At 34.3% G+C, this 23,947-nt stretch overlaps 3 protein-coding genes across 4 annotated transcripts; 2 read left to right on the top strand and 1 right to left on the bottom strand.

The window, feature by feature from the left end:
* Positions 1-2,929: 2,929 nt before the first annotated feature.
* On the top strand, positions 2,930-7,461 carry LOC140853964 (uncharacterized). The gene is made up of 8 exons (XM_073249080.1): positions 2,930-3,043; positions 4,005-4,724; positions 4,827-5,299; positions 5,468-6,256; positions 6,438-6,638; positions 6,731-6,818; positions 6,901-6,954; positions 7,051-7,461. Exons 1-8 carry the CDS (start codon positions 2,930-2,932, stop codon positions 7,459-7,461), a joined length of 2,850 nt encoding a protein of 949 aa, XP_073105181.1.
* Positions 7,462-8,590: 1,129 nt separating this feature from the next.
* LOC140854086 (uncharacterized) lies at positions 8,591-10,284 on the top strand. The gene is made up of 5 exons (XM_073249509.1): positions 8,591-8,800; positions 8,897-8,989; positions 9,074-9,190; positions 9,272-9,665; positions 10,160-10,284. The coding sequence occupies exons 1-4, from the start codon at positions 8,768-8,770 to the stop codon at positions 9,659-9,661; spliced, it is 633 nt and encodes a 210-aa protein (XP_073105610.1). The 5' UTR covers positions 8,591-8,767; the 3' UTR covers positions 9,662-9,665; positions 10,160-10,284.
* A 4,001-nt stretch (positions 10,285-14,285) lies between these two features.
* LOC105058046 (protein Dr1 homolog) lies at positions 14,286-23,694 on the bottom strand. 2 transcript variants are annotated; one of them, XM_010940822.3, is made up of 5 exons: positions 23,389-23,694; positions 21,634-21,723; positions 16,766-16,860; positions 14,796-14,864; positions 14,286-14,684 (listed from the first exon to the last, which is right to left on the bottom strand). In XM_010940822.3, the coding sequence occupies exons 1-5, from the start codon at positions 23,441-23,443 to the stop codon at positions 14,529-14,531; spliced, it is 465 nt and encodes a 154-aa protein (XP_010939124.1). In that variant the 5' UTR covers positions 23,444-23,694; the 3' UTR covers positions 14,286-14,528. The 2 variants fall into 2 exon arrangements, with proteins under 2 accessions (XP_010939124.1, XP_073105572.1); XM_073249471.1 differs by lacking the exon at positions 23,389-23,694 and adding an exon at positions 22,040-22,155.
* Between the last annotated feature and the right edge of the window lie 253 nt (positions 23,695-23,947).

The raw sequence follows: 23,947 nt of genomic DNA, 5'->3' as shown, positions 1-23,947 counted from the left end.
TTATAAATTAATTTATATTTTTAATTTAATTTTTGCTATTCTATTTTTTTAATCCTTCTACAATCAATTTTCTTTTATTTCTTCTTTAAAAAAAAATAATCATCCTAAATCTCTATGAAAATGATCTCGATCTATCCTAACTATATAGTTTGAGTTGATTTTTATTCTTGACCATCTACGACAGCGATCAGTCTATCTATTATAAATTAAGTTATGTACGGATTATCCTAATTGAAGAGTCTCTATACCTTCAATATCATAAATTTTTTGAAATATCACATAGATATTTAATTCACGTAATAAAATATTTAATCTCTAATGAAGTAACAATATTTAAAATATATCTTGCCAATGAGGTGTTTCCACTGGAGAGAAAGAGAGGGAGGGAGTGAAGTAAATATGCTAGTGATATGTTTGCATCGAAGAGAGAATTCACGACATCTTTGCATTTGAGGTAGAGAGCCGACAATGTATTTGTGATGGAGAAAGAGTCGGGAGGTGCTTATGCTGGAGAGAGATGTGGCAAAAGTTTCTTCCAAGGAGAAACAGAGAGAGGAAGAAATGTGTTTTGCCCATGAGAGAGAAGGTAGGGTGTCATTTGGAAGAGATTGTTCCGAGGAGAAACGAGGGAGAGAGAGGAAAAAATGTATTTTACTGGTGAGAGAGGGAAGAGTTTCATTTGGAAGAGTTTCTTCCAAGGAGAAATAGAGAGAAGAGTCCCATCTACATACATAAAGATGTTTCTTTATTTTTTTACAACAGCCACATCATAGTCTCGAGAGGATAAGAGACAGAAAGAAGGAGGCATGCGTGGCCTTCGAAGCTTTCAGAAGGGACGTGGACGGTGGCCGAAGAGAGAGAAGAAGAGAGGATGGTGGTGGCCACAGGTGGGGGGCACTACAAGAAATCTTATCTATAATGGCAAGTATTCTGTGGCAAAGAAAATTTTTGCCACTGAAAATAAATATTCTATGACAAGAAATCATGCTCGTCACTGATTAGCATCAATTGATTTATTTTAGTGACAAACAAATATCCTTATCATAGATTATTAATTATTGGTGACAAAAAAATTTTTCTTGTCACTAGAACTTGTCACTAAATAAAAGTGCAAAAAACTAAAATACTAGTTAGAAAAATAAAATATTATTCGTGACAAGAATTAAAATTCTGTCACTAAAAGGCATCGGTGACAATAATTACTTGTCACAAAAAATATTTTCTTGTCACAGAAAAAAATTCAATGACAATATTTACTCGTCACTAAAATAAAAAAATATTAAGCACCAAACCCCTGATTGGAAGCCCTTTCTTTGCCCTCTAAAAAAAAAAAAAAGAGGAAGAAGAAGAAGAAGAAGAAGAAGAAACGAAACGTTTCATCTCCTTCATGTTTACCACTTCTTCACAAGTACTCAATCCCAGAAACTCCCACACCTATTAGTAGTGATGTAAGAGAACTCACAACTGGCACCCTTCCAATTGATAACTCCATTGAAGAAAATATTCTAGTGCACATTGGATTGGATTTGGAGGAGGCCGTCATACTATATTAAAAGTTAGAACTCAAAACCCCGGCTCTAATACCAAAAGTCTTTTTGTATAGATATGCCCATTCTTGTTGCTTCTTGGATTGATTTTGATGATTACAAAGCATTTGAAGGGGTACTATTGATTTTCGCTTGAAAAAGACTTATTGCTCTTCAGGGGTAAAATCATAATTTTATCAAACCCTGATTTGAAAGCATCAAATGATAGAACAAAAGATTTGTGATCCATTGATGAAAATTTTATTATTTTTGGACTTGTATTTTGAAAGATATTCATGTTTGAAAAACATGAGTCGACCCATGAGTCGACTCATGGCATATGAGATGACTGGCACGCTGAATTTTTGGATGGCACAAACTTGGCACATCCTGTGAGTCGACCCATGACTCGACCCCCAAGGCATGAGTCGACCCATGAGTCGACCTCTGCAGGTTTTAGGCCAATTTTACAGAACCGTGCTTCCCTTCTCATTTTCTGATGTTTTTCCACAGAGGTCGACCTATGAGTCGACCCCCAGGCATGAGTCGACCCATGAGTCGACCCCTGTGATGGAATTATTTCGTATTTTTAACCCATTTTAAGTGCTTTTAATGCTCATTTAATAAAAAATTTTCTGCCGTTGAGAAACCAATCTTCGCGCGTTGTTCTTGGTTTCATGGGAAAGAGGCCTAAAACCCCTCGTCTTCCCCATTTGGCCGCTCCAAGCCTCCCCACCTAATTAAGCCTCATAAAAAATAGAGAAAAATTCAGAGAAAACATCAAAAAAATAGACAAAACAGAGGACGGATAGAAAAAATCAAAGGTATGCCCTTTTCCCTCATAGATTGATCATTTTCCTTTGGTTTTTGCATCTTTTTCTTTTCATTTCGTTATCTATTTTTGGAGATCTATGGAGAAGGAGAGCATCTAAGGATATTAGAGGGGTTTTGAGGTTCCGATGATATGGGATTTTACGTGAGTTGCAGCGATGTGAGCTTGAGGTTTTGGAGAGCTAATCTGGGTAGAAGCATGATATTTTGTAGGGTTTGGGGATTTTTGATTGAAAAGATTTTTCTTTGGTTTCTTTATTTTCAATTTATGAAGTTCTATTCAAATGATAATACGAATATGATACTAAATCCATGGTGTCAGACTTCCAAGCTCCATTTTTTTTTTGGCTCCTAACTATCAGTTTATGGAGTTGTGTTCTCATGATAATATGAATATGATACCAATCTGTTCATCAGGCAGTGAGTCTCAGATGTAAGATCCAGACGTGTGATATGGGTTGAATAAATACAGGAGAATATATATAGGATGGAGGAATGTTACTATACAAAAGCTTAGACTGATTGAATAGTTCAACTGTATTAATAATTTTCTGCTTGATTAATCTGAGAGAATGGGTACTGCTCTCCTTGTGATTGCTCTAGAAGTAAGATGGGGCACCACTCGGGTGATGCAAATTTCAACAGCCAACCCTCCCCTGGTCCTTAAAAGTGAGGACAAATTGGAGGTACCTTTTTTTTTTCTTTTTCATTTAGTTAAAGGGACCAACTTATCTATTTGGTAAAGGTTCTTGGTTGTTTTATGAGATATTTGGGCCCAAATCCTTCCCTAACCTACTTTGGGAAGTGATTTATTAGCATGGACACCTCATAAAAAATGGTTACATAAACCTTGATTACAAATCTTATTTGGTTGTCCTCTGTATTTATAATATGTTTGCAGGTATGATTGTATACAAGTGAAGCAAATGATGATTTGGCACACTCTCCTTGTTCCCTTTTGTTTTTTTTTGAAGTAAACTTTTTTTGCTCCCTTAGCTTACAAGCAAAGCAAAACCAATGGAGGAAATTATTTGTAGACTTTCTTTCTCCCTTATAGCTTTCGCTCACCATCATACATCACCCACAACACTTCTTCATGACACCTTTATTCTGAAAAGAGAAATATAAATAACAGATCAAGCTAGTGACAGAAAGGACTGGGTGCTAATTCGTTTAGCTAGTTTAAAATCGAGCATGGCAAGGATGGTTGTGTATTTTTGTCTAGATCCCGTTTCCCCCTTGGTTTGAACTCTTTGGCCTACTCAAACTTTTGATTTATACCTCTTCATTTCCTTCATGAATTGGCTTATGGATATTATCCATATGAATATGATACTGAATCCATGGTGTGAGACTTGTAGTAGGCTAATTTCCACCTTTCTGAACTCTCATATGGGGCCAGAATAATTTTTTTTGAGACTTTTCGATTCAATTTATGGAGCTCTGTTCTATTGATGATATGAATATGAACTACTGTATATAGGACTTTAAATTATATATTTGTTGTTAAAATAAGCATCTTACGAACCTCAATTTTTTATGTTCAATTATCTTTCTAATTCTTACGCTACCTGCTGATTGTAGTTTTACCATAACAATTCATTTTATTATAGTTGATATTATTTTATTGTCTATTATAATGTGCAGGACATAATGTCAGATAAGAACTGGATGAAACTTAATGACAGAGCAAGTATGGAATATATAAATGGAGTCCATTCGTTTCTTAACTTTGCTTTTGGTCAGCCAACTGTTAGTGATAGAATACGATGTCCTTGTACTAAGTGTAGAAATACAGTCTTTAAGGGCCGACATGAAGTGAGGGCTCACTTGATCCGAAATGGAATTATGAAAAGTTATAAACATTGGGTTTATCATGGTGAGACAATTGAGAAAAATTTAGAGGAATGCAATGCTAATAGTAGAGACAATTTAGATGAGGAAGAAAATACAGATTATGATGACTTAATTGGAATGGTTCATGATGCATGTGCTTTCATAAATACTGATGTTGAAAGAGATGATGTGAATGAAGGATATGAACCCCAAGAACCAAATCTGGAAGCAGCAGCCTTTTACAGGTTGCTTAAAGATGCCGATAAAAATTTGTATCCTGGATGTGACAAGGTCTCCAAATTATCCTTTGCTGTGAAGTTACTCCATTTAAAATGTTCTAATAATTGGAGTGATACATCAATGGATAAGTTGCTGAAGGTTTTTAAGGAAGTTCTTCCAAATGGTGCCTTAGTTCCAAACTCATTTTATGAAGCTAAGAAGCTTATTCAGGATTTGGGACTTGAACATATAAAAATAGATGCATGCTTGAATGATTGTGTTATATATTGGGGAGAGCATGCCAATGCAATCGTATGTCCTGTATGTAACTTATCCCGTTGAAAATATCAAGGCAGAACGTGCAATATCCCTCACAAGATTTTACATTATTTTCCTTTAAAACCAAGACTCCAGAGGTTGTATATGTCTAAAATCACTGCAAAGGATATGAGATGGCATGAGGAGAAAAGGATAAATGATGGCATATTAAGACATCCAGCTGACTCATTCGCTTGGAAATCCTTTGATGATAAGTACAAGTCTTTTTCTGTAGATCCTTGGAGTGTTAGGCTTGGTCTTGCAAGTGATGGCTTCCAACCATTTGAAAATATGTCTACCCCTCATAGGATATGGCCAGTTGTGTTGATTCCATATAATTTACCTCCATGGCAGTGTATGAAAGATCCTTATTTTATGATGACACTTCTTATTCCAGGTCCTAAGTGCCCCGAAAATGACATTGATGTATATCTACAGCCTTTAATTGAAGAGTTGAAGGAGTTATGGGATATAGGAGTAGAGACATATGATGCTCATACACGACAAAATTTCAACTTACATGCTGCTGTCCTTTGGACTATTAATGATTTTCCCGCATATGGTAATTTGTCTGGATGGATGACTAAAGGAAAACTAGCTTGTCCTTGTTGCCACAAAGACACTTGCTCTCTTTCAATACGAAGTAAGATTTGTTACATGGGGCATCGTCGGTTCTTACCCAAAAATCATTCATAGCGACATAATAAAAGATCTTTTGATAAAAAATGTGAATATAGAGATGCACCTAAGGTACTAACTGGTGATGATGTGTTGGATCAGCTGCGTAAGTTAAAAAAAGTTACTTTTGGGAAGGGTCAAAAGCGTAAGCGTGATGATTTTAATGATGTTTACAATTGGAGGAAGAAGAGTATATTCTTTCAATTGCCTTATTGGAAGGATCTGAAATTACGCAATAATCTTGATGTGATGCATATTGTGAGAAACGTTTCTTCTAACATTTTAGGAATTGTGCTGGATATAAAAGGAAAGACAAAAGATACATTGAAGGGCCGTTTTGACCTTGTAGATATGAACATTAGGCACAATCTTCATCCTTATATTGAAAATGATAAATTGAAGATGCCAGTTGCAACTTATACATTATCCCCACAAGAGAAGATAGCCTTTTGCAATTTCTTATCTAATCTAAGGGTCCCTGATGGATTCTCTTCTAACATATCAAGATGTGTGAATATAAATGAGAAGAAGATTTCTGGCTTAAAGTGCCATGACCATCATATCCTTTTGCAGCAAATACTTCCAGTTGCCATTCGGGGATTATTGCCTAAGTTTGTTTGTGAGCCATTGATTGAGCTAAGTAACTTCTTTAGAAACTTATGCTCAAAGTCGTTAAAAGTTCAAGATCTAAAACAGTTGGAGGATGACATTGTTATGACTCTGTGTAAACTTGAAACAATATTCCCACCAGCTTTCTTTGATATTATGATTCATTTACCAATTCACTTGGCAAGCGAGGCTAAAATTGGTGGACCGGTCCAATATAGATGGATGTATCCAGTTGAAAGGTAATCCTTAACTTTTTGAAACTTAAATGTAATTTTTTTTTGTATTATTTTTGACTTATTTAATATCTTTTGAATCTAGATATTTGCTAACATTAAAGTCTTATGTCTGAAACAAAGCTCGTCCAGAGGGGTCAATTGCAAGAGGTTATCTTGCAAATGAATGCCTTACATTCTGTTCTAGGTATTTGAATAGTGTTGAAACAAAATTTAATCGAGTCCCACGAAATGATGATGGAGCTACTTCATACCAAGGACTATCAATCTTTGCCAAAGATGACTGTGCAAAAGGAGCTTTTAAGTCTTATGAGCTTAACGCTCAGGAGTTTACACAAGCTCAAGCATATGTTCTTCGAAACTGTGAGAAAGTTTGGTCATATATTGAGTAAGAACAAAATCTTGTTATTATGAAAATCTTCAAAGAACTTTGTTTCTACTTCAATCATCTTTATTATTGATTAATTATGTCATTCATAGGGAGCATAAAAAAGAATTGGAAGAGGCGAGCTCAAGAAATGTCCTGGCTAGACATCACAAGGAATTTCCAGATTGGTTTTATGAACGTGTAGGTATCATATAATATAGGTAAATACTTTAAGTTACTTTTATTTATGCTAATAATAGATTAATTTATTAATCTTAAATAGGTTTCAAAGCTTAAAGCTAAAGGCAAAGCAAGTGAAGATCTTCTAAGCTTGGCTGTTGGACCGCTCAAAATAGTTCATAGATATGGAACTTACATTGTCAATAGATTCAGATTTCATGCAAGAGATCGTGCAATTGGGTGAAAAAGTCAGAATAGTGGAGTGCTTGTAAAAGGAGATGATACATCTGCTGATAAAGAATACTATGGAGTGTTGGAAGATATTTTTGAATTGTTGTATGTGGGAAATAAAAAAGTAGTTCTTTTCAAATGTCACTGGTGGGATGTTGGCCGATTGGGACGAGAATATAGGGTTGACAACTATGGATATATAAGCGTAAATATCCATGGATCTTTGAACACCAATGAGCCTTTTGTGTTGGCTTCTCAAGCTCAACAAGTGTTCTATGTAGAAGATTTAGTTGATAGCAATTGGCTTGTTGTGGTAAAAACTTATCCACGTGATGCTTATGATGTGCCATCTGTAGATAATGATGCAGATGATGATGATGATGATGATAGTTTGATCGAAGATGATGTCTACCAACAAGAGGAACAAGAATAAAATTTTCAATATGGCCAAGTCATGAACAATGATGAGTTGATAGGAGTGCTACATCGAGATGATCTTCAACCACAAAGCTTTTCACCCAACAATGACACAAATAGAGAGAATCTGACATTAGATGATTTTATTAATGATGATGAGATAGAAGAAGCTGAAAGCAAAACAGATGATGATCAAAACAACCATGATGAATACAGTTCTGATGAATATAGTCCTGATGATTAGCCTATTTGTAATTAGAATTTTATTTTTTGTCATGTTGGAAGAAGAAACATTATGTGATGACCAACAGGTATTTTAATTTAAATCATTTTATTGTGTTCATGTTATTTTTGTATCTTCTGATGGCATATTCATATTTTTTTGTGCATTTAGTAGATGTTGCTGATAATTAGTTGAACTTTTACTAAAAAGCTTGCTTATTGTTTTTATTAGGAAATGGTTAGATGTAGAGGAAGAGGTGCATGAATTGGTGGACGAGGACAATGCCTTGTTATTGATATAAGATTTCAAACAAATGAAGTTACATCACCTCATCAAGAAAGGCTGCGGCGAAATCAATCACAAGAAGAGGCACAACTTTGGGACCAACAAAACCAGCAGACAAATGAACACCAAGACCAGATGCTTGAATTGCAGCAAAGTCAATCCCATGGACAGCAACTTCAAACTCAACCAAGAGTTTCTAGTCATTGTAGTAATGCTGGTATAATAATATTTTATTTATAGCTGAAACTTTTAATTTATTCTACTTAAATTTAGTTATACTAATTGTAATTTATTTTCTATAGCAACTGTTTCAAGTAAGAATGTGCGTGGGCGTTACAAATGTATTAAGGTTGATATGAGAACAAAGAATGGACCATTGAAAGTTAGCATCCCTCATGATATACTGAGAGCAGTAGGAGAAAATGCTAGAGATATTGTCAATTTTTGTGGTTATGTTGTCAGGACACAAGCTCCATTAACTGCCAAAAATTGGCCAGATGTGGCAAATAGAGTAGATGAGCGAATGTGGCTACAAGTAAAGGTAAATTAAATATTTATGATTGATTTTAGTATCTTGTTTATTTCTATTTATATATATTAACATACAATTTACATTGTTTGTGTCTTTTAGGAGAAGTTTAAGATGGAAGATGATAGGAATGAATATCGTTTATGTGCTTTTGTCTTGGCCACCATGCAACGACTTTATAGAGGTTGGAGAAATCGCTTGCATGATTTATATAAGAAATTTAGAACTGATGAGGAGAGGTTGGCTAATATTCCTGAAGATGTTACTCCAGAAGATTGAAAATATATGATGGCATACTTCAGCTCTGATGCTTTTCAGGTTTTTGCAAATTAAAATTTAATTTATATTTAAAATATATACATCATCATTTTGGATTTATAGATGATGTTAGTTGCATGTATCAATTGTTTGTAGAAAGTAAGCAAGCGAAATGCAGCAAATAGGGCAAAGCTAGTTACTAAGCATTCATGTGGCACCCGATCTTATGTTGAAGTTGAAGAATCAACTGTAAGTTTTTAGAATAAATTGAAGATTTAACATAGTTTTAGGAACTTCTAAATAAAACACTTATTTTTTTGTGATTCATTTCAGAGGGACCCAGAAACAGGTGAAAAAGCACCACCAGATCAGGTTTGGTTGATTCAGCACACTAAGAAAAATAAAGAAGGAGAATTAGTATGGTCTGACCCTAAATCCAAGGAGATCCATGTTAGTTAAAAAACTTTTCTTACTGTTCTTAAAATTCATTATTCATTATTTTGGCATCTAATCTTTGATAATTTATTGCAGGAACAACTTGAGGAGGTTGTTCAACAAACACAAGAGAATGAATCCCAAATGACTCGTGATGACATATTACTGCAAGTACTTGGCCAAAAGTCTGGTTATTTTCGTGGCAAAGGTGTTGGAAAGAAGGCACCATCTAAGAGAGTTAGGTATAATGAAAATGTGCAAGAAGAGGTACAAAGAGCTGTCGAACAAGCTAAGGAATCGTTGGTGGATAGCATTAGAGAAGACGTTCGAGCTCAATTGCAAGATGAGGTTAGAGCTGAGATTCAAGCTCAAATGGAGGAACAAGTTAATGAAAAAGTTAATGCTATGATCCAAGCTCGCTTTGCTGCCTTTTTTGAAACTTTCTCCCAATCAAGAGCTTCATCTTCCTCAATGCATGAACCTTGACCAAGTAAGAATTTTTTACTTTTAAGAAAGTAGAAAAGTTAAATATGATATTTTTTTTTCTTGTTTTCAATGATCTATAAGAGAGGAATATAAACAACAACCAATCAGCTATAGTATACTTAGGTACAGTGCTGCATTCTAAGAGTGTGAGATCCATAATTTTTTATAATTCTAGGAATGGCAACTTTGAATTGAGATTCTTAATATATAGTCAATTCTTTTTTTTTTAATTTTTTATTTTAGAAGTTTAATTGCTAACATGCCTGAGCTCATTTCTTGTGTAATCCATTGAAAACATGGATTGAAAACTTTTCTTGTTGTTTCAACTTTTCAATATGAGGTATAAATTTACAAATTATATGCAAAAAAAGTTGCCTTATTTTTTTTTAAAAATTTTTAGTGGATAATCTGTTGCTTATCTAGAGGTTGCTAGACTTTAATTACTCAAAACTTTATTCTAGCCAATCATTTACTAATCCAAACCTTGTTTATATGCAGGAATAATATGGGCAGCTACTTCTATTGGCAGTATGGGAGTACATCAACTAGCTTCAATTTGAAAATATGGATGTCATAGGCTGTTAGTTTTGATCAGTTAAGTAGAATGTAGGGTGCTTATGAACTATAGGTACTAGTCAGTGTTTTTTTTAAATTAATTTTGGATGTTCTGTCGAATTTCAAACAGTGAAATTGAAAATTCCTTGGATGTCTTGGATCATGTACTGTTGGTTTTGATCAATTAAATAGCATATGGAGTGCTTATGAACTACTGGTACTATCTTGTGATTTTTATTTTGGATATCTACTGAAATGCAAACATTGAGAAAGATGTATTTGGATTCTTAGTTTGCTTGTGAATGAGATGAATTTCTGTAGTCATATATACTAAATTTTAGTGACAATAACAAGTTGTCACATATGAGATTTTCCATGACAACAAAAGTTCTTGTCACTTTAAGCTATTTCAGTGACAAGAAACTTTATCACTAAACAGAGTCATTATTATCCCAAAACCAATTTACGTTATTGCATTGTGACAAGAATGATTTATTTCTGTGACAAGTTAAGTTGTCACAAATTTTATTTTCAGTGACAACAAAAGTTCTTGTCACTTTAAGCTATTTCAGTAACAAGAAACTTTATCACTAAACAGAGTCATTATTGTCCCAAAACCAATTTACGTTATTGTATTGTGATAAGAATGATTTGTTTCTGTGACAAGTTAAGTTGTCACAAATTTTATTTTCAGTGACAAGTGAAACTCTTGTCTCTGTAAAACTTTTCTGCAATAAGAGAACTCGTCTCTAAATAGATTTACTATTGTCACAAGATCCTTCAAGGCATGCCCATTTCATTGTATTGGTGACAGCAAAAAGTACATTAAGTGACAAGCTCTATTGTCACAGAAAAAAAATGATTCAATGACAAGAAATTTAAGTTGTCATAAATGGTTTTAGCGATGAAGTAATTGCGCCCGGCTAGTGACAATAGTTTGTTGTCAGAGAAATTCATCAGTGACAATATTCCAAGTTTCAGTGACAACATTGCTTGTCACAAAAAACTAAATTTCTTGTAGTGGGGGTTCAGAGGAGACATGGATGGTGGCTGTGGGTGGGGAGTTTCGGAGAAGACGATGATGGTGGCCGCAGAGAGAGAAGAAGAGAGGATGATGGCCGCGGATTGAGGGGTTTCGGAGGAGATGAGAACGATGGTTGGAGAGAGAGAGAAAAAGAGAGGACGGTGGCCATTGGAGAGAGAGAAGAAGAAAGGTCGGTGGCTGTGGGTAGAGGGGTTTCAAAGGAGACGAGAATGGTGGCCAAAGAGAGAGAAGAAGAGAGGATAGTAGTCACGAGTAGAGGGGTTGTCAGAAGAGACAAGGACAGTGACCAGAGAGAGAGAAGCAAACATGACGGTGGCCGCGGGTGGGGGGTTTCGGAGGAGACGAGAATGCTAGCCAGAGAGGGAGAGAGAAATATGGGTTTTGGGGAGAGAAAAAGGTGACTATTTTGAAAAGGAGAGGGAGAATAGACAGGAAGAGGGCCTTACATCGCATCCCATTCAAAGTTGAGCTTTTTTTTTTTTTAACCAATTCATGTCAGACGATAATTCATGCCATTCATCAGTCATTTTCTCATGCTTTGAGATGCGTGCCAATCTAACGGACGAGAATCCGATCGGATTTAGATTGAGATCCAATCAATCGAAGCTCAATCTCTCTCTCTATATATATATATATGTATGTATGTATGTATGTATGTATATATTTTGTATATGTATATGGTTACATAAATAAATAAGAGATAAAAATAATGGGAAGCTTTGAATACAAATTTCTCATTTGGTACACAATATTTGCACTTTCCGTATCTGCACCAAAGAATACGATATTCTTGGATAAGATTATTCCCATTAGGAACTGGGCCAACTGGCCATGCTTTGTCCATTTCCTCAGCCTTAGTGCGGTACCAAGGCAAGTTAAAAAAGATCGAAGGGTGGAGAACCTCAGAAAAGATGGACCCACTGATGCCCCTCCGCCACTAATTCCCATGAATAAAATGGAAGATAATGTGGATCGTTCTTGACGTCACGCATACGTGGCCCTTACATTTCTAATTATTAGATGGGCGCCGTCCAGTGGACCAGTCCAATGGTAGTCTCTCGTAACATTATCTTCTATTTAAATAATTCAAGACCAAAGGAAAGATACCTGCTATCCGCGAGATTTAGACTGGTCCACAGCATTTAGTCCATGCAATAATTTCTCCATTAGATTATGCCGACCTCAGAATGATCAAATTGTGGAAACAGAAAAAACCAACAAAAAATATACTTGGAGTGTAATGTGTGCTCATATTTTTTTTTTTTATGGGATGAACACGTCTTGTGCTTGTCACAATGCAAACGCCTTTTCTTTTCATCTGTTGGCACTCTCTCTCTCTCTCTCTTGAATTATAGGAGAGATCATATGCATAATATATGCCAATCTAATAGAATTTTCCACATATGACCTACCAAACTGAATTAAGAGAGCATCCACTTGATCTTCAATATTTATTTCGTTAGTACTTCCTTAAGTTTTGACCTTTCACATAATGCATGAAAATATTACTACTAACAATTGTGCATTTGTGTCGGTGGCATTACAACTCTGGAGCATGTGACTTAATTTGCTTGATGATTGATTGCATCAAATTTGAGGAGACTATATTTTACCAATATCATGTGATAAATTCTTTATAAAAGACCAATTATGTGAAGAAATGTCAAATAATATTAATAGCGACTTGTTCTTTGTTTTTAATAATAGGCCCACATGAGAGGCTAAGTTTACTTAATTATTTTAATGTTAACAGTTAAATTAATTATGTCAATGGTATATGCAAGCCTATAGTTGTGACTTCTCTCAAACAATACCTTCTCTCTATTTCCACAAGAATGATTGCTATTATATCATATATAAAGACACCTTGCTTGCTGAAAAGTTGTATTGTAAAACTTAATGAGGTATGAAACACTTGACTTGATAACTAGACATTCATTTTCAAAAACATATTGCTAACTAACCACTAAGCTCCCAATGAAGTAAGAAGCTCTTTATTTATTAAATACTTCTCCATCTTCCAAAGATGGTGCTGCTAACTAAGCACTAGACCTCATAATACCAAACTCTTTATTTCATTAAGAAAAAGGCTTTGAGGTGCCTATCAATGTACCTGAAAAAGTATTTTAGACTCACATAATGTTGGCTTGGGACCTTAGCATTCAACCAACCCCCAACTCATTCCGACTTGATAGAGAGTACCAGTTCCCTTTAGTTATGCTGATCCTCTCCTACCACATGAAAGAGCAAACTTTTCATACACATGAAATGAACTCCCCAAATCTAGGAGGACAAGATGACAAACATGTTTTATTAGACAAAGTAATTACTTAGAGAGAATTTGATGTCACAATCTTCAACAAACTTGACTCTAATTATCATGTTAACTAACTAATGAGTTCTCAAACCTTAATCTTTTAGAGAAATAAATCTAGTAACAATCTATCTATCTCGAAAACATAACCATGAGAAGAAATACATACATACATACATACATACATACATACATATATATATATATATTTGAAAGATTTTACCCAAAAATAATTCTATAAGAGTACTTGTTCAATAAGTAGAAAGAGACCTACTTCTCTCCAAAATTTAACAGCTCCCTGTACGACCCCAACTACAGGGACCTAGCCCAACTCTTATTATGGACTTAACCACCGGTTTAATAGCTTTTCAGACTTGAATCAAGAACTCGAAAGGTCAGGCCTTGAACTACACCGAGTAAATCACCGTGGATGTAAATGGATGATCGCATAAACGTGCCATGTAAATGGGAGCATATCTCTTACGAAAGGAAAAGAAAAGGTAATATCTTGCAATATCAACGGCTGATGATACAGTGGATCAACTAATTTTGGATCGATTGCATCATCCTGCACTGAATACATCTTAATCATAATTTTCTTTTTTCCAACTTGCTCACCTGGAAGTTCAAATGTATTCTAATGTATCATAGTACAGATAACAGAGAGCATCACTGGAGAAAAAGGAGAAGAGTCCACCAAGCTCTCGAAAGGAGCAAAAAACAGAACATTACATGCATATATATACTTTGAAAAAGCAGTGTCCATATTTACCCAAAAAAAAAAAAGCAGTGTTCATGTCTTGGTGTTTCTAACCGTACTGAGAGAGCATCCAATTTACAAAATTCATAACTAGAAGCACAAAAGTGCAATCCAAAAGTCAGGCACACACTAAGTTTCATTGAAGCTATGACCAAGACACTTAACAGATGATATATAGTGCTGGGGTTTAATATTAGCCATCTAAACTGCGATCTGAATCTGACTGCCTCTGTACACTAGCTCCGTTGTTCATTCTAGCACGAGCCTCGGCAAACATCCTTTGCTGCTCTGCCAATGCTTCTTCCTCAGTCATCTCTATTCCTCCAAATTTACCAACTTTTGGAGAGTCCTGCCAAAGAAACATTCGCAAAATGTGGAGTAAAATGTGGAGAGTTATTAATTGCAATATCATAAAGATCAGAAAAACTAAAAACAAAAAAACTTGAATGGATGGACGTACCAAAGTGTCAAGCTTATGCTGTTCATATGCTGCATAAACCTCTTCAATGTAGTCCCCAAAACCGAGAACCTGGTGCCATCACAAGTAAAATCAAATATATTAGAGCCTACAGCATAGAAGGAATTATGGCTCAGCTAACTGAACCATACAAGACACGATAAAACAGCCTTTTCTGCAACATAGTGCGCAGAAATATATAAATGTAAGTGGTCTACACTTTTGGTGGTAAGTTGTGGAAGAACTAAAAAAGGTATGCATCCTTGTAGAATAGGAAAACTAAGCTGAATCAAAAATTTTATCATTTCTTGGAGGTAAAAATTTTTTAAAAAATATTTTTATTTTCTATTTTTCATTTTGCAAGCGAGGGTGGGTGGATGCACATGTTGGAGTTATCTTCATTTTGGGTGTGCACTGAGGCAAGTCTTCGGTCGAACCTCAGAAAGTTAAACACCACCACAAAACAGAGAATAGGATACTATGACAGCTAAGAATGGCGATATGATATTGTGTGCTTATATATTCTTAGTGAAGTCCTGAAAAATAATGAACTAGGTCCAGGTTATCATCTTTCATCAATAAAGTTAACATTTCCAAGAAGACAAAACTAAGTTTTTTCTTTGTTTTCTTTTCTTTTTCTTTTCTTTTGACACATCAAAAAAAGAAAGGTGCAGGCTCAAACTTGGATCTTAGGGATAATTATGGGTTATGATACCAACACTGCCAAAAGCCACTGAAGGTTTATGTGAGATGGAAGATGAGAAAAATACCGAGAGGAAGACAGCCATATTGGTACCAGAAATCCAGGCTCTCACTGAGATTCACTCACTGATCCAATTTTTGCCAATCAGGGATCAGAGATAATAGAAAAGGTGTTTCCTTGAATCCTTCTACATTGAGAAGATAATTATTGTTCCTTGCCATGACCAACTTAGGTGATTGAGAAGATCAAAGTCCTTGTGAAAGTTTTTTTTTTACTATTGCTTAGAGAACTCTATTTGAAATTTAATCATAAGGACGATAAGAAAAAAGCATTTTTGAAGGAGGAACACAGTTCCAATAGAGAAAACAGAAAGGGGCAAGATTATATAGAGAGACAGAACAAAAGCAAATAAGAAATCAAAGAAAAGATCATAAGGCAATCATCTAATAAGTTCCCAAGGCTGACAAGAGGCCAGGTAGCTGCCAGGCACACCAAAATGGCAGGGTGGTGCCAAGGCAGATCACCTATTGAATAATGCAGTCTATTTAAAGGAAACACTATAGATTTGTAATAGCATATAGTTCATGCGGGATGAACATGATATAGGTTCAGTCAAACATATTTTAGTAAATTTCCATAAATTCAAATGACTACAGCTTATTCACTGAAATTTTGAACTGAAAGGTAAATTCTTATTGGAATTCTAATAACCTATATTATCATGTTTTCAAAACTCAAATTTTCTTAAATTTAATCTCCCCCTCCCCCCCTCTCTCTCTCTCTCTCTCTCTCTCTCCAGCCTTGAAAATGTTCACACACAAAAGCTCTTAATGCTTTCTTCTCCCTCTCCTTTCTCTTTCTTGCATGCGCTCTTACAGAAATATAAGCATTTCTTAAGACATGAAATAACAGCAGCCAAACTGATAGTATTTGTAGATATAGTTTTTCTATTGTAAGACAGGAGGGATTTGAGAATGAGGGGAACCTACCAACACTGTTTGAAGGAAAAAAAAAAAAGATGTTCTTCAAGTGACTGCTGTCAGCATAAAATAGAAAGTAATGATTTTCTACTTTGAACTCCCATGTCCTAATTTGGAATTTTAAAACCATTGATTGAAATCAGAAAAATGAAACAAAAGAGCATAAGGATAAAAATTGGCTCTGGAATACTAATAACCGTCAACATATCATCTTGATCATACAAAACAGGTTAACATGTTGACAAGAAAAAAAAATTATGATTCAGGCAAGTGAATTGTAGAAGTAAAACCTCTAGAGCCTTGAGAACATGCTCAGGGGCAATTGTTCTTTTTTCCTCTCGACCACATACTTCATTAGACTCGGAAGAAATAAGGTTGATGAATTCTGCCAATATTTGTTAAAGAAAAGAAAGTCACCAGCAGTTCAATTGACAAGGCAGTAATGAAATGAGGCATCCATTCTTTACATTTTTTTTTTAAACATAAAAAGAAAAGAAGACAACAACTGCAGCATTAGGGGAAGGAATAAACCAGATAAAATTAAAATGGACATCAGAATTCTTTCTTATTAAAGTAGAAACACATAATATCACAACTAAAATATTGTTAAGATCTGAAATATTATAAAGAGCATACTCAGAAAAAAAAAGAGTTTGTGAAAATCCTCCCAACAAAATCTAGCAATGCAGGAATTCAAATAAACCACAAAAAAAGCAACGCCGTACTGCATCCAGATGCTCTTAACTAATACACTAAAGACAATCAGGAGGAAGATGACTACAATCTTTTGGGGGGAAAAACTGCTCTAGAATCACTTTCTTAAAGAAGAGTTACTTGATTTTTCTCCTTGAATGACCTTTTCTCCTTGTAACACTCTGGAATTGATTAATCTCCCTAAATTTAAGGATTTGAACTGTGTAACAGCCCAAAAAAATGCCCTTAAATAAGCCAATCAGAACACTCTTTCTCCCTTCAGTTATTTTGAAATCATTGTTTTGTTTACAGACTAAGAATCACAAAGTACCACACTTATAGAACTTGATCTCATCTAATAATCATTATGGAATGTAAAATCTACCTAGAAAAATTATCAACAAAACTTCTCTTGAAAGTTGCAACCCCAATTTTCACGGTTTCTTACTGGGCCAGATGAGAAATGGTTCAAGATTGGGTTATAAAATCAACCAAAACAGTTCTCGCAGATAAAATGAGCTAGGGTTTCTACTTAAAACCCTAAATCATCTACTATTACTTTCCCAACTAACATATCATTCCAGTCAAGATTTTAAATCTCGTGGGACGGAGGTGTCCTGCTTTCTCCATGGAATGAGATGCTCCATTGTCCCATCCCGTCCCGATAGTGATCTTGATCACCTCTGTCTCTCTCCTCTTCGTCTTTCCTTTCATTCTTTTTTCTTTCTTTCATTATTTTCTTTCCTTTTCTTCTACATTCCTTTCTTTCCTTCCTTTCCTTTTTGTTTTCTTTCTAATCCCTTTCTTTATTTTTTTCTTTTTTCTTCTTCTTTCTCTTTCTTTTATTTCTTCTTTCCTTACCTTTCTTTCATTTTTCTTCTTTTTATTTTCTTTCATTGTTTCCTTTTCTTTATCTTTCGTTTATTTTTTTCCTCTTTCTTCTTCTCTCCCTGCATGGATGGGTTTTAGAGTCTCGACCCCTTTCTAATCCTATTTTCTCACAAGAACAGGATGGGACAGTTGGGACACTCCCATCCTGCTGGGATGTAAAACCTTGATTCCAATGTAGGCCTTCATTAGTTAAATCTTACTGAAGAAAACTCATCCTGAATTTCTGATGCATGGATGTGTTGAGTGCCTTAGCCCGGGTAGAAAACTTAAGATATCTGGAGAGGTAGGATGTCAATATGATGTGCGTAGAGTGAAGCAGTTCTTTAATATGCAGAATAGCACACACCCAATGACACACCAAAATATGATAAAACAAGTTGAACTAATATGAGTTGAAGTAAAAGCATATCTAGGCAGCCTTATGTACAAAGGTCATATAAGTTTATTGATTGTACATTTCAATTATGATTGAATGAGCAAATGCTACAAAGAAGTTTATGACTAAGGCATTGTTTGGCAAGGTTTTTAGAGATGCAGGAAGCACTTTCTAGCCTTCCAAAAGCAATTTTGGATGGTATAATGGTGTTTGGTAAAAAATATGGAAGTTGTTTTGGCTTTGCCAAAAAGCTAAAAAGGTCTAGCTGGGAAAAGCTTTAGTTTGGAGCTTCTCCTCAAAAGTGCTTTCTAGCCAACAATAGAAAGCTATTGTGGTTTTAATGAAATTTTTTTAGTATCCAAGATGCCCACCAACAAATCTTATAATTATATCTTATCTCATATCATTATACTATAAATATAACATAATATACTATGATAATAAATTAAATATTATGTTAATAAATTAATAATATATTATGTTATATTATATTATATTATTACATTATAATAGTATAATCTATTATATCATTGTAATAATACATAATTATAATATAATATATTCCTATATTATATTATAAGTAAAATATAACATATTATTACAATCATAATATTGTATTATTATATAATAATAGTTATATCATGTCATATTATGTCATATTAATATGCTATATTATTCAATATTATATTAACTATATTATAATATCATTATATAGTATAATAATATTTAATATGTAATAATATATCATATTCCATCGAATCATAGTCATTATACTATACTATGCAATATCCTTTATTGTCATCTTATCGTGCCAAAAGCACTTTTTATTTTGGTTATCAAACACACGTTAAAGTTCCAAGGCACTTTAAAAAAGAAGTTATCAAACAAGAAGCAGCTTTTTGTAAAAACTCTAATTTCAAAAGCTCTACTTCTCGAAAGCTCTACTTTCAAAAGCTCTACTACCAACAACAATCTCAAATAAGGCCTAAGTATCTGCATAGTATTAATATTAATATCTAGGTCCCCAAGGATCAGATAATGAAGCTTTTAGAATTATCCAAACTAAAGATATACCAGCACTAGCAGTCAATCTTTTATGTTCCTAAGTAGAACATGTTTGTAGGAACTATCTATTGCTCAAATTAGTTATAGTAGAACAAACCTTCTAAAACACTTTCATGAATTGCTGTTTTTTCTGTTGTGATCAAAGTCTAAGAAATTGAATTTCCAATCATAAGAGTTGCTATACTTTTATGGTTCACAAATTTCATCAGAACTCATAGTATTCTTGGTTATATCAATGAGTAAAAATCAGATGTCTTTTCTTTTTGGCCTTCAATTTTATTTACTCCACAAGTGCAAGGTCATTTAACTATCTTTGATAAGAACTAAATGATTTTCCTTCCCTCAATAAATCTATTATAACAGAGAAAGTAAAAAATATCCATATACAACATTTACATAACAACACATACCTCTCCAGCTTATTTAAGTCATTCATTTTTTTTTAAAGAGATAATTGTGATGTTGTTTGCAGCACTAATTTTTCCACTATACTCCTTACATGATGTTCTCATTTGATCCATCATCAATTAATACAAACGCAAAGTTTCCTATTAACCAAACAATCTGAATAATAGTTTCTATTAACAAATTATGCATGAACTTTCTTGATTACTATTTACTAAACTCTCATCATCATATGAGAAGCCATTTTGTCCACAACAGAAAAGGATCATGTTGGTGCACATCAATTTCCTAATTCTCTCAAAAAGAATCAATTTACTTAGATATTCTTCCCAAAAAGAGGAAGAAGAAGATTATCCTGAGTGATGTCATGTTCTATGAAATCAGATAAATGGTTCCCCAATTTTCAGCACTGGAAACCTAAATAGCCAATAATGTTATCATTGAGTTGTTATGTGTTAAAAATATGGAAGTCCCCAAATTTATTCCAATTTCTATTACAAGAAATAGAATCTACTCAAAGGGCTATGTTCAGTTTCACTGGGCCGCTTCATCTAGCTTCTCCACCTTGTTGTTGCACCTTGACCATGCAGGTTGAATAGTCACCTCACAAGAAAGTGAAATATACTCGTTCAGCTGGCCTTTAATATCAGTATTTAGAAGTTGAACATGTTAATTCAACTCAAAAGAATGTTAACATTGACTTTCAGACCTGAAGAATCTATTTCTGAAGGGCACCTGGTTGTTTAAAATCATTGGATGTGCTAATATAATAGAGCGACATAGATGACGCACTTGCAGGCGAAAATTCCCAAGTCCTGCAAAGCAAGTTGCCACTCAACCAGCTTCAAGGAATGCAAGTGGCTAGACCTTCTAAATTCACAGTGAGGGTGTGACTTAAAAATACAGGAAAGTTCCTTTGCTAGGAAAGTGGTTAAAAAAAGGTGGTTACTCCCTAGTAGATGTCTCTTTAAAGAAGCTGTAGAAAAATGATTGATAATTTATTACTAAGGTGAGACTTTCAGGACTCCTGGAGTTGGAAGTGACAGTTTGAACTTTATTGGGTTAGTTGCAGCCCTATCAAAAGGCTCGTTGGATACAGCTGCTGGTTTTTATTCTAATATTTTCTTCTTCTAAATAATAAGAAGAAAAATCAGGGAAAGGGATCTTTGAATATGAAAAGGTAGAATTTTGTAGTAGTTAAGAACATGTCGATAAATAACCTGATACTGTGTCGATACTTGGTACTCTCCTCTACATAAAATACAGCAGGAAAATTCTCAATGTAAAGGATAATGACATTTACTGATCATGGCATCATTAAAATAACAATAAACTTCTGAAGAAGATCCAACGGATCTTTAAAAAGAAGAAAATATTTTGTCAATTCCTTACAAGTTTACCTGGAAAGGATAGGGAAACAAAACTTTGTTAGATAAAATATGCATGCATATTTAGAAACTGCACATAAACTGTCATTTTCCATATAAAGTTGAGGATATAGTATCCAAGAGTTGATGCTAATATTAATAAGGTATCTTTATTATACAAAATGTGATTTCTTAACAACGAGAACACAGAACACCATGTCTAATATTTACAGATAAAAAGCTATCCAAGAAGGAAAAGGTTCACTTGGCTTACATGTATGAAATCAAATGCAACTTCAAAATAGAATATAAAATACAAATGAACCACAAAGGTATAAGTATGTTCATTATGGATTATTACCTACACAACACTCAACAAGAAGGTCCTGTGCATCTCTTGCTACACGAACATCAGGTGGCAGCATTTCTTTAATAATCTTAAACATGGTTGCTGTAAAAGTATCAGGAAAAATATGTGAGTAGGACACAATAGCAAAATCATTTTAAAAAAAGAACTAGAAAATTTAAAAGAACTAGAAAATTTCTTCACCCTATCTAACAAAGGGAGTTCTTTAGTTGCAACTTGCAAACATATAGCTAAGGTTGTGGTTTTGAATATATACTAAGATATTTACTTCAAATTGCCAATAGAATCCAATTAGTATAATACCCTGGTTTTCATTAGCATAGGTCACATGCACCAAATACATGCAGCTTCAAAAATTATAAGATTCTGGAAAAAGAATCTCTATAACAAGAATTTTTACCCAAGAAAAAGAGGATCTTATTTATGCACCAAAAATGCAATCTGCATAAGAGGATAATGTCTCAGAGGTAGGTGGACAGCTTGGGTATTGCTAGAAGGTAGCAATGGATGGTACATTTCAATTGACCTTCATATCTCTTAGCTTCAAGCTTGAAATTAAGGCGTCAGTGGATTTATATCCAATATCCATAAATTATTGCATGGATGGAATCTACTGATGTCACACAATCTGGTAGAAAATAGAAATTATACCAGTAAATAGCAGCTTTATAGTAATGAATCGATAAGATCAAAAATTTTTAATATAACAAATAATTCACCTATTAATATTGCTTTTATTCATTCATCAAAATCAAATGAACAATTTTAGGTCTCTCAATCTTTATTTCTTCCTCAAGATGTTTAATCATTTATAAATGAACGATCATTTGTTAGCAACCAAATGCTTCAAACTAAAGGGATGAAAACTACAAGATAAACAGATAAATATCCTTTGAAATATGAACATCGCCATCCTTCATCTCTAAATTGTCTTAATGATGTCATACAGAAATAATCTAAACAATGTTTAGCATATCATCAAAATGCATCCAAACCCTGCCTAAAAATACCTAGTTATCTGCTCATTTTCAGAACATGTCCAGTAACTCCAGTTTGGTTAAGTTCAACCCAAATGAAATCGATCAATCACCAAAAAATTGGTCCAATTTCAATATTCAGCCATCAACATGACCGAACCAAGAAATTATGTGTAAGATATACCTTTCTGTTATGGGATGATATGCGATAGCAAAGCATACAAGATAGTGACAACGCTAAAGCAATAGATATGTACCACCAAAAGATGGCAATACAAGAATGTCATCATGGACTTCTGTACAGATGAGCTTAAGAACTCTCCATGTATAGTTATAATGCCAATATACTTCGTAAAAAAGTTGCACTAGAAGTGTTGGATTAGCCCTTCAGACTTCCAATATCAAAATCTAAGCATGTATCAATCAGATTAAAATATGAGTCTCCAACAAAAGAATTTAAAGCGTAGGATGACATGATATACTTTTTCATGCCAAAGTTGAAATTTCAGAAAGACCTGTCTCACAACTACAGCAGGATTCAAACCCTGAAAGTTTGAAAATACCAATCATATCCAACAAAAAGACTGCAAGCTCTTTCCCTTCATGAAAGACCAAGATGTTCTATGTATAACAACACAGTAAATATAATTTACGCCCATTCCAATCAACCATAGAAATTAAGAACAATAAAAACCACCAAATTCTTAGAATAAATCATCCAACTGATACGTTTATTTGATGTTCGCCGGTAAATAAAGAAAAAAAATTACACCTTTAGGAAGCGAGACGTCGTCTTTTGACTTCCCGACGATGTCCATCGGATCCATCTCCGAGATCGATCCAACAGAGATTGAAATTTAAAAAGTTTACTGCTCCCGATCAAGTCAAGACGGCAGATGCGAAACTACTCAACGAAACGATAGAAGGCGCCGATCGAGAAGGCAATTCGGAAACCCAGGGTTTCCAAAGGCTCGAAATCAACCAGAAAAACGGCGGATTTGAACGAAGTTAAGAGATAATGAGACAATATCCAGAAACACTAGAAAGAGCTTACATAGGGAAAGAGAGAGGGGGTGGGATTAGGGCAAGAGGAGGAGAGAAGAGGAGAGGGAGAGAGACGAGAAGATCAGGCGAAATTACAGAAAACACCTTGGTCAATTGCATTTCGGAGTTCTCTTTGCCGATAACCCTAGGGCAAATACTATTTTAGATTAGCCACCGCTTTTTAGTTTTGAGTATTTGTTAACGCCTTCATTCGAATTGAAGAATAGAAGAGGGATGAAAAGAACGACGGAAAAAGTTAATATTATTTTTTATTAATTTTTTTTTAT

This window comes from Elaeis guineensis, chromosome 15 (genome assembly GCF_000442705.2).
Source record: "Elaeis guineensis isolate ETL-2024a chromosome 15, EG11, whole genome shotgun sequence".
Lineage (NCBI taxonomy): Eukaryota > Viridiplantae > Streptophyta > Magnoliopsida > Arecales > Arecaceae > Elaeis > Elaeis guineensis.
This window is presented reverse-complemented; position numbering and strand designations above follow the sequence as displayed.

Coding starts and splice junctions, on each gene's coding strand:
- LOC140853964 (XM_073249080.1), top strand. CDS start 2,930: ATGGGTACTGCTCTCCTTGTGATTGCTCTAGAAGTAAGATGGGGCACC. Junction 3,044..4,004: donor AAAGTGAGGACAAATTGGAG/GTACCTTTTTTT, acceptor TATAATGTGCAG/GACATAATGTCAGATAAGAA. Junction 5,300..5,467: donor TTTCCCGCATATGGTAATTT/GTCTGGATGGAT, acceptor ATGTGAATATAG/AGATGCACCTAAGGTACTAA.
- LOC140854086 (XM_073249509.1), top strand. CDS start 8,768: ATGATGGCATACTTCAGCTCTGATGCTTTTCAG. Junction 8,801..8,896: donor TCAGCTCTGATGCTTTTCAG/GTTTTTGCAAAT, acceptor AATTGTTTGTAG/AAAGTAAGCAAGCGAAATGC. Junction 9,191..9,271: donor CTAAATCCAAGGAGATCCAT/GTTAGTTAAAAA, acceptor AATTTATTGCAG/GAACAACTTGAGGAGGTTGT.
- LOC105058046 (XM_010940822.3), bottom strand. CDS start 23,443: ATGGATCCGATGGACATCGTCGGGAAGTCAAAAGACGACGTCTCGCTT. Junction 21,724..23,388: donor CGACGTCTCGCTTCCTAAAG/GTGTAATTTTTT, acceptor ATACTTTTACAG/CAACCATGTTTAAGATTATT. Junction 16,861..21,633: donor TCTTGTTGAGTGTTGTGTAG/GTAATAATCCAT, acceptor AAATATTGGCAG/AATTCATCAACCTTATTTCT.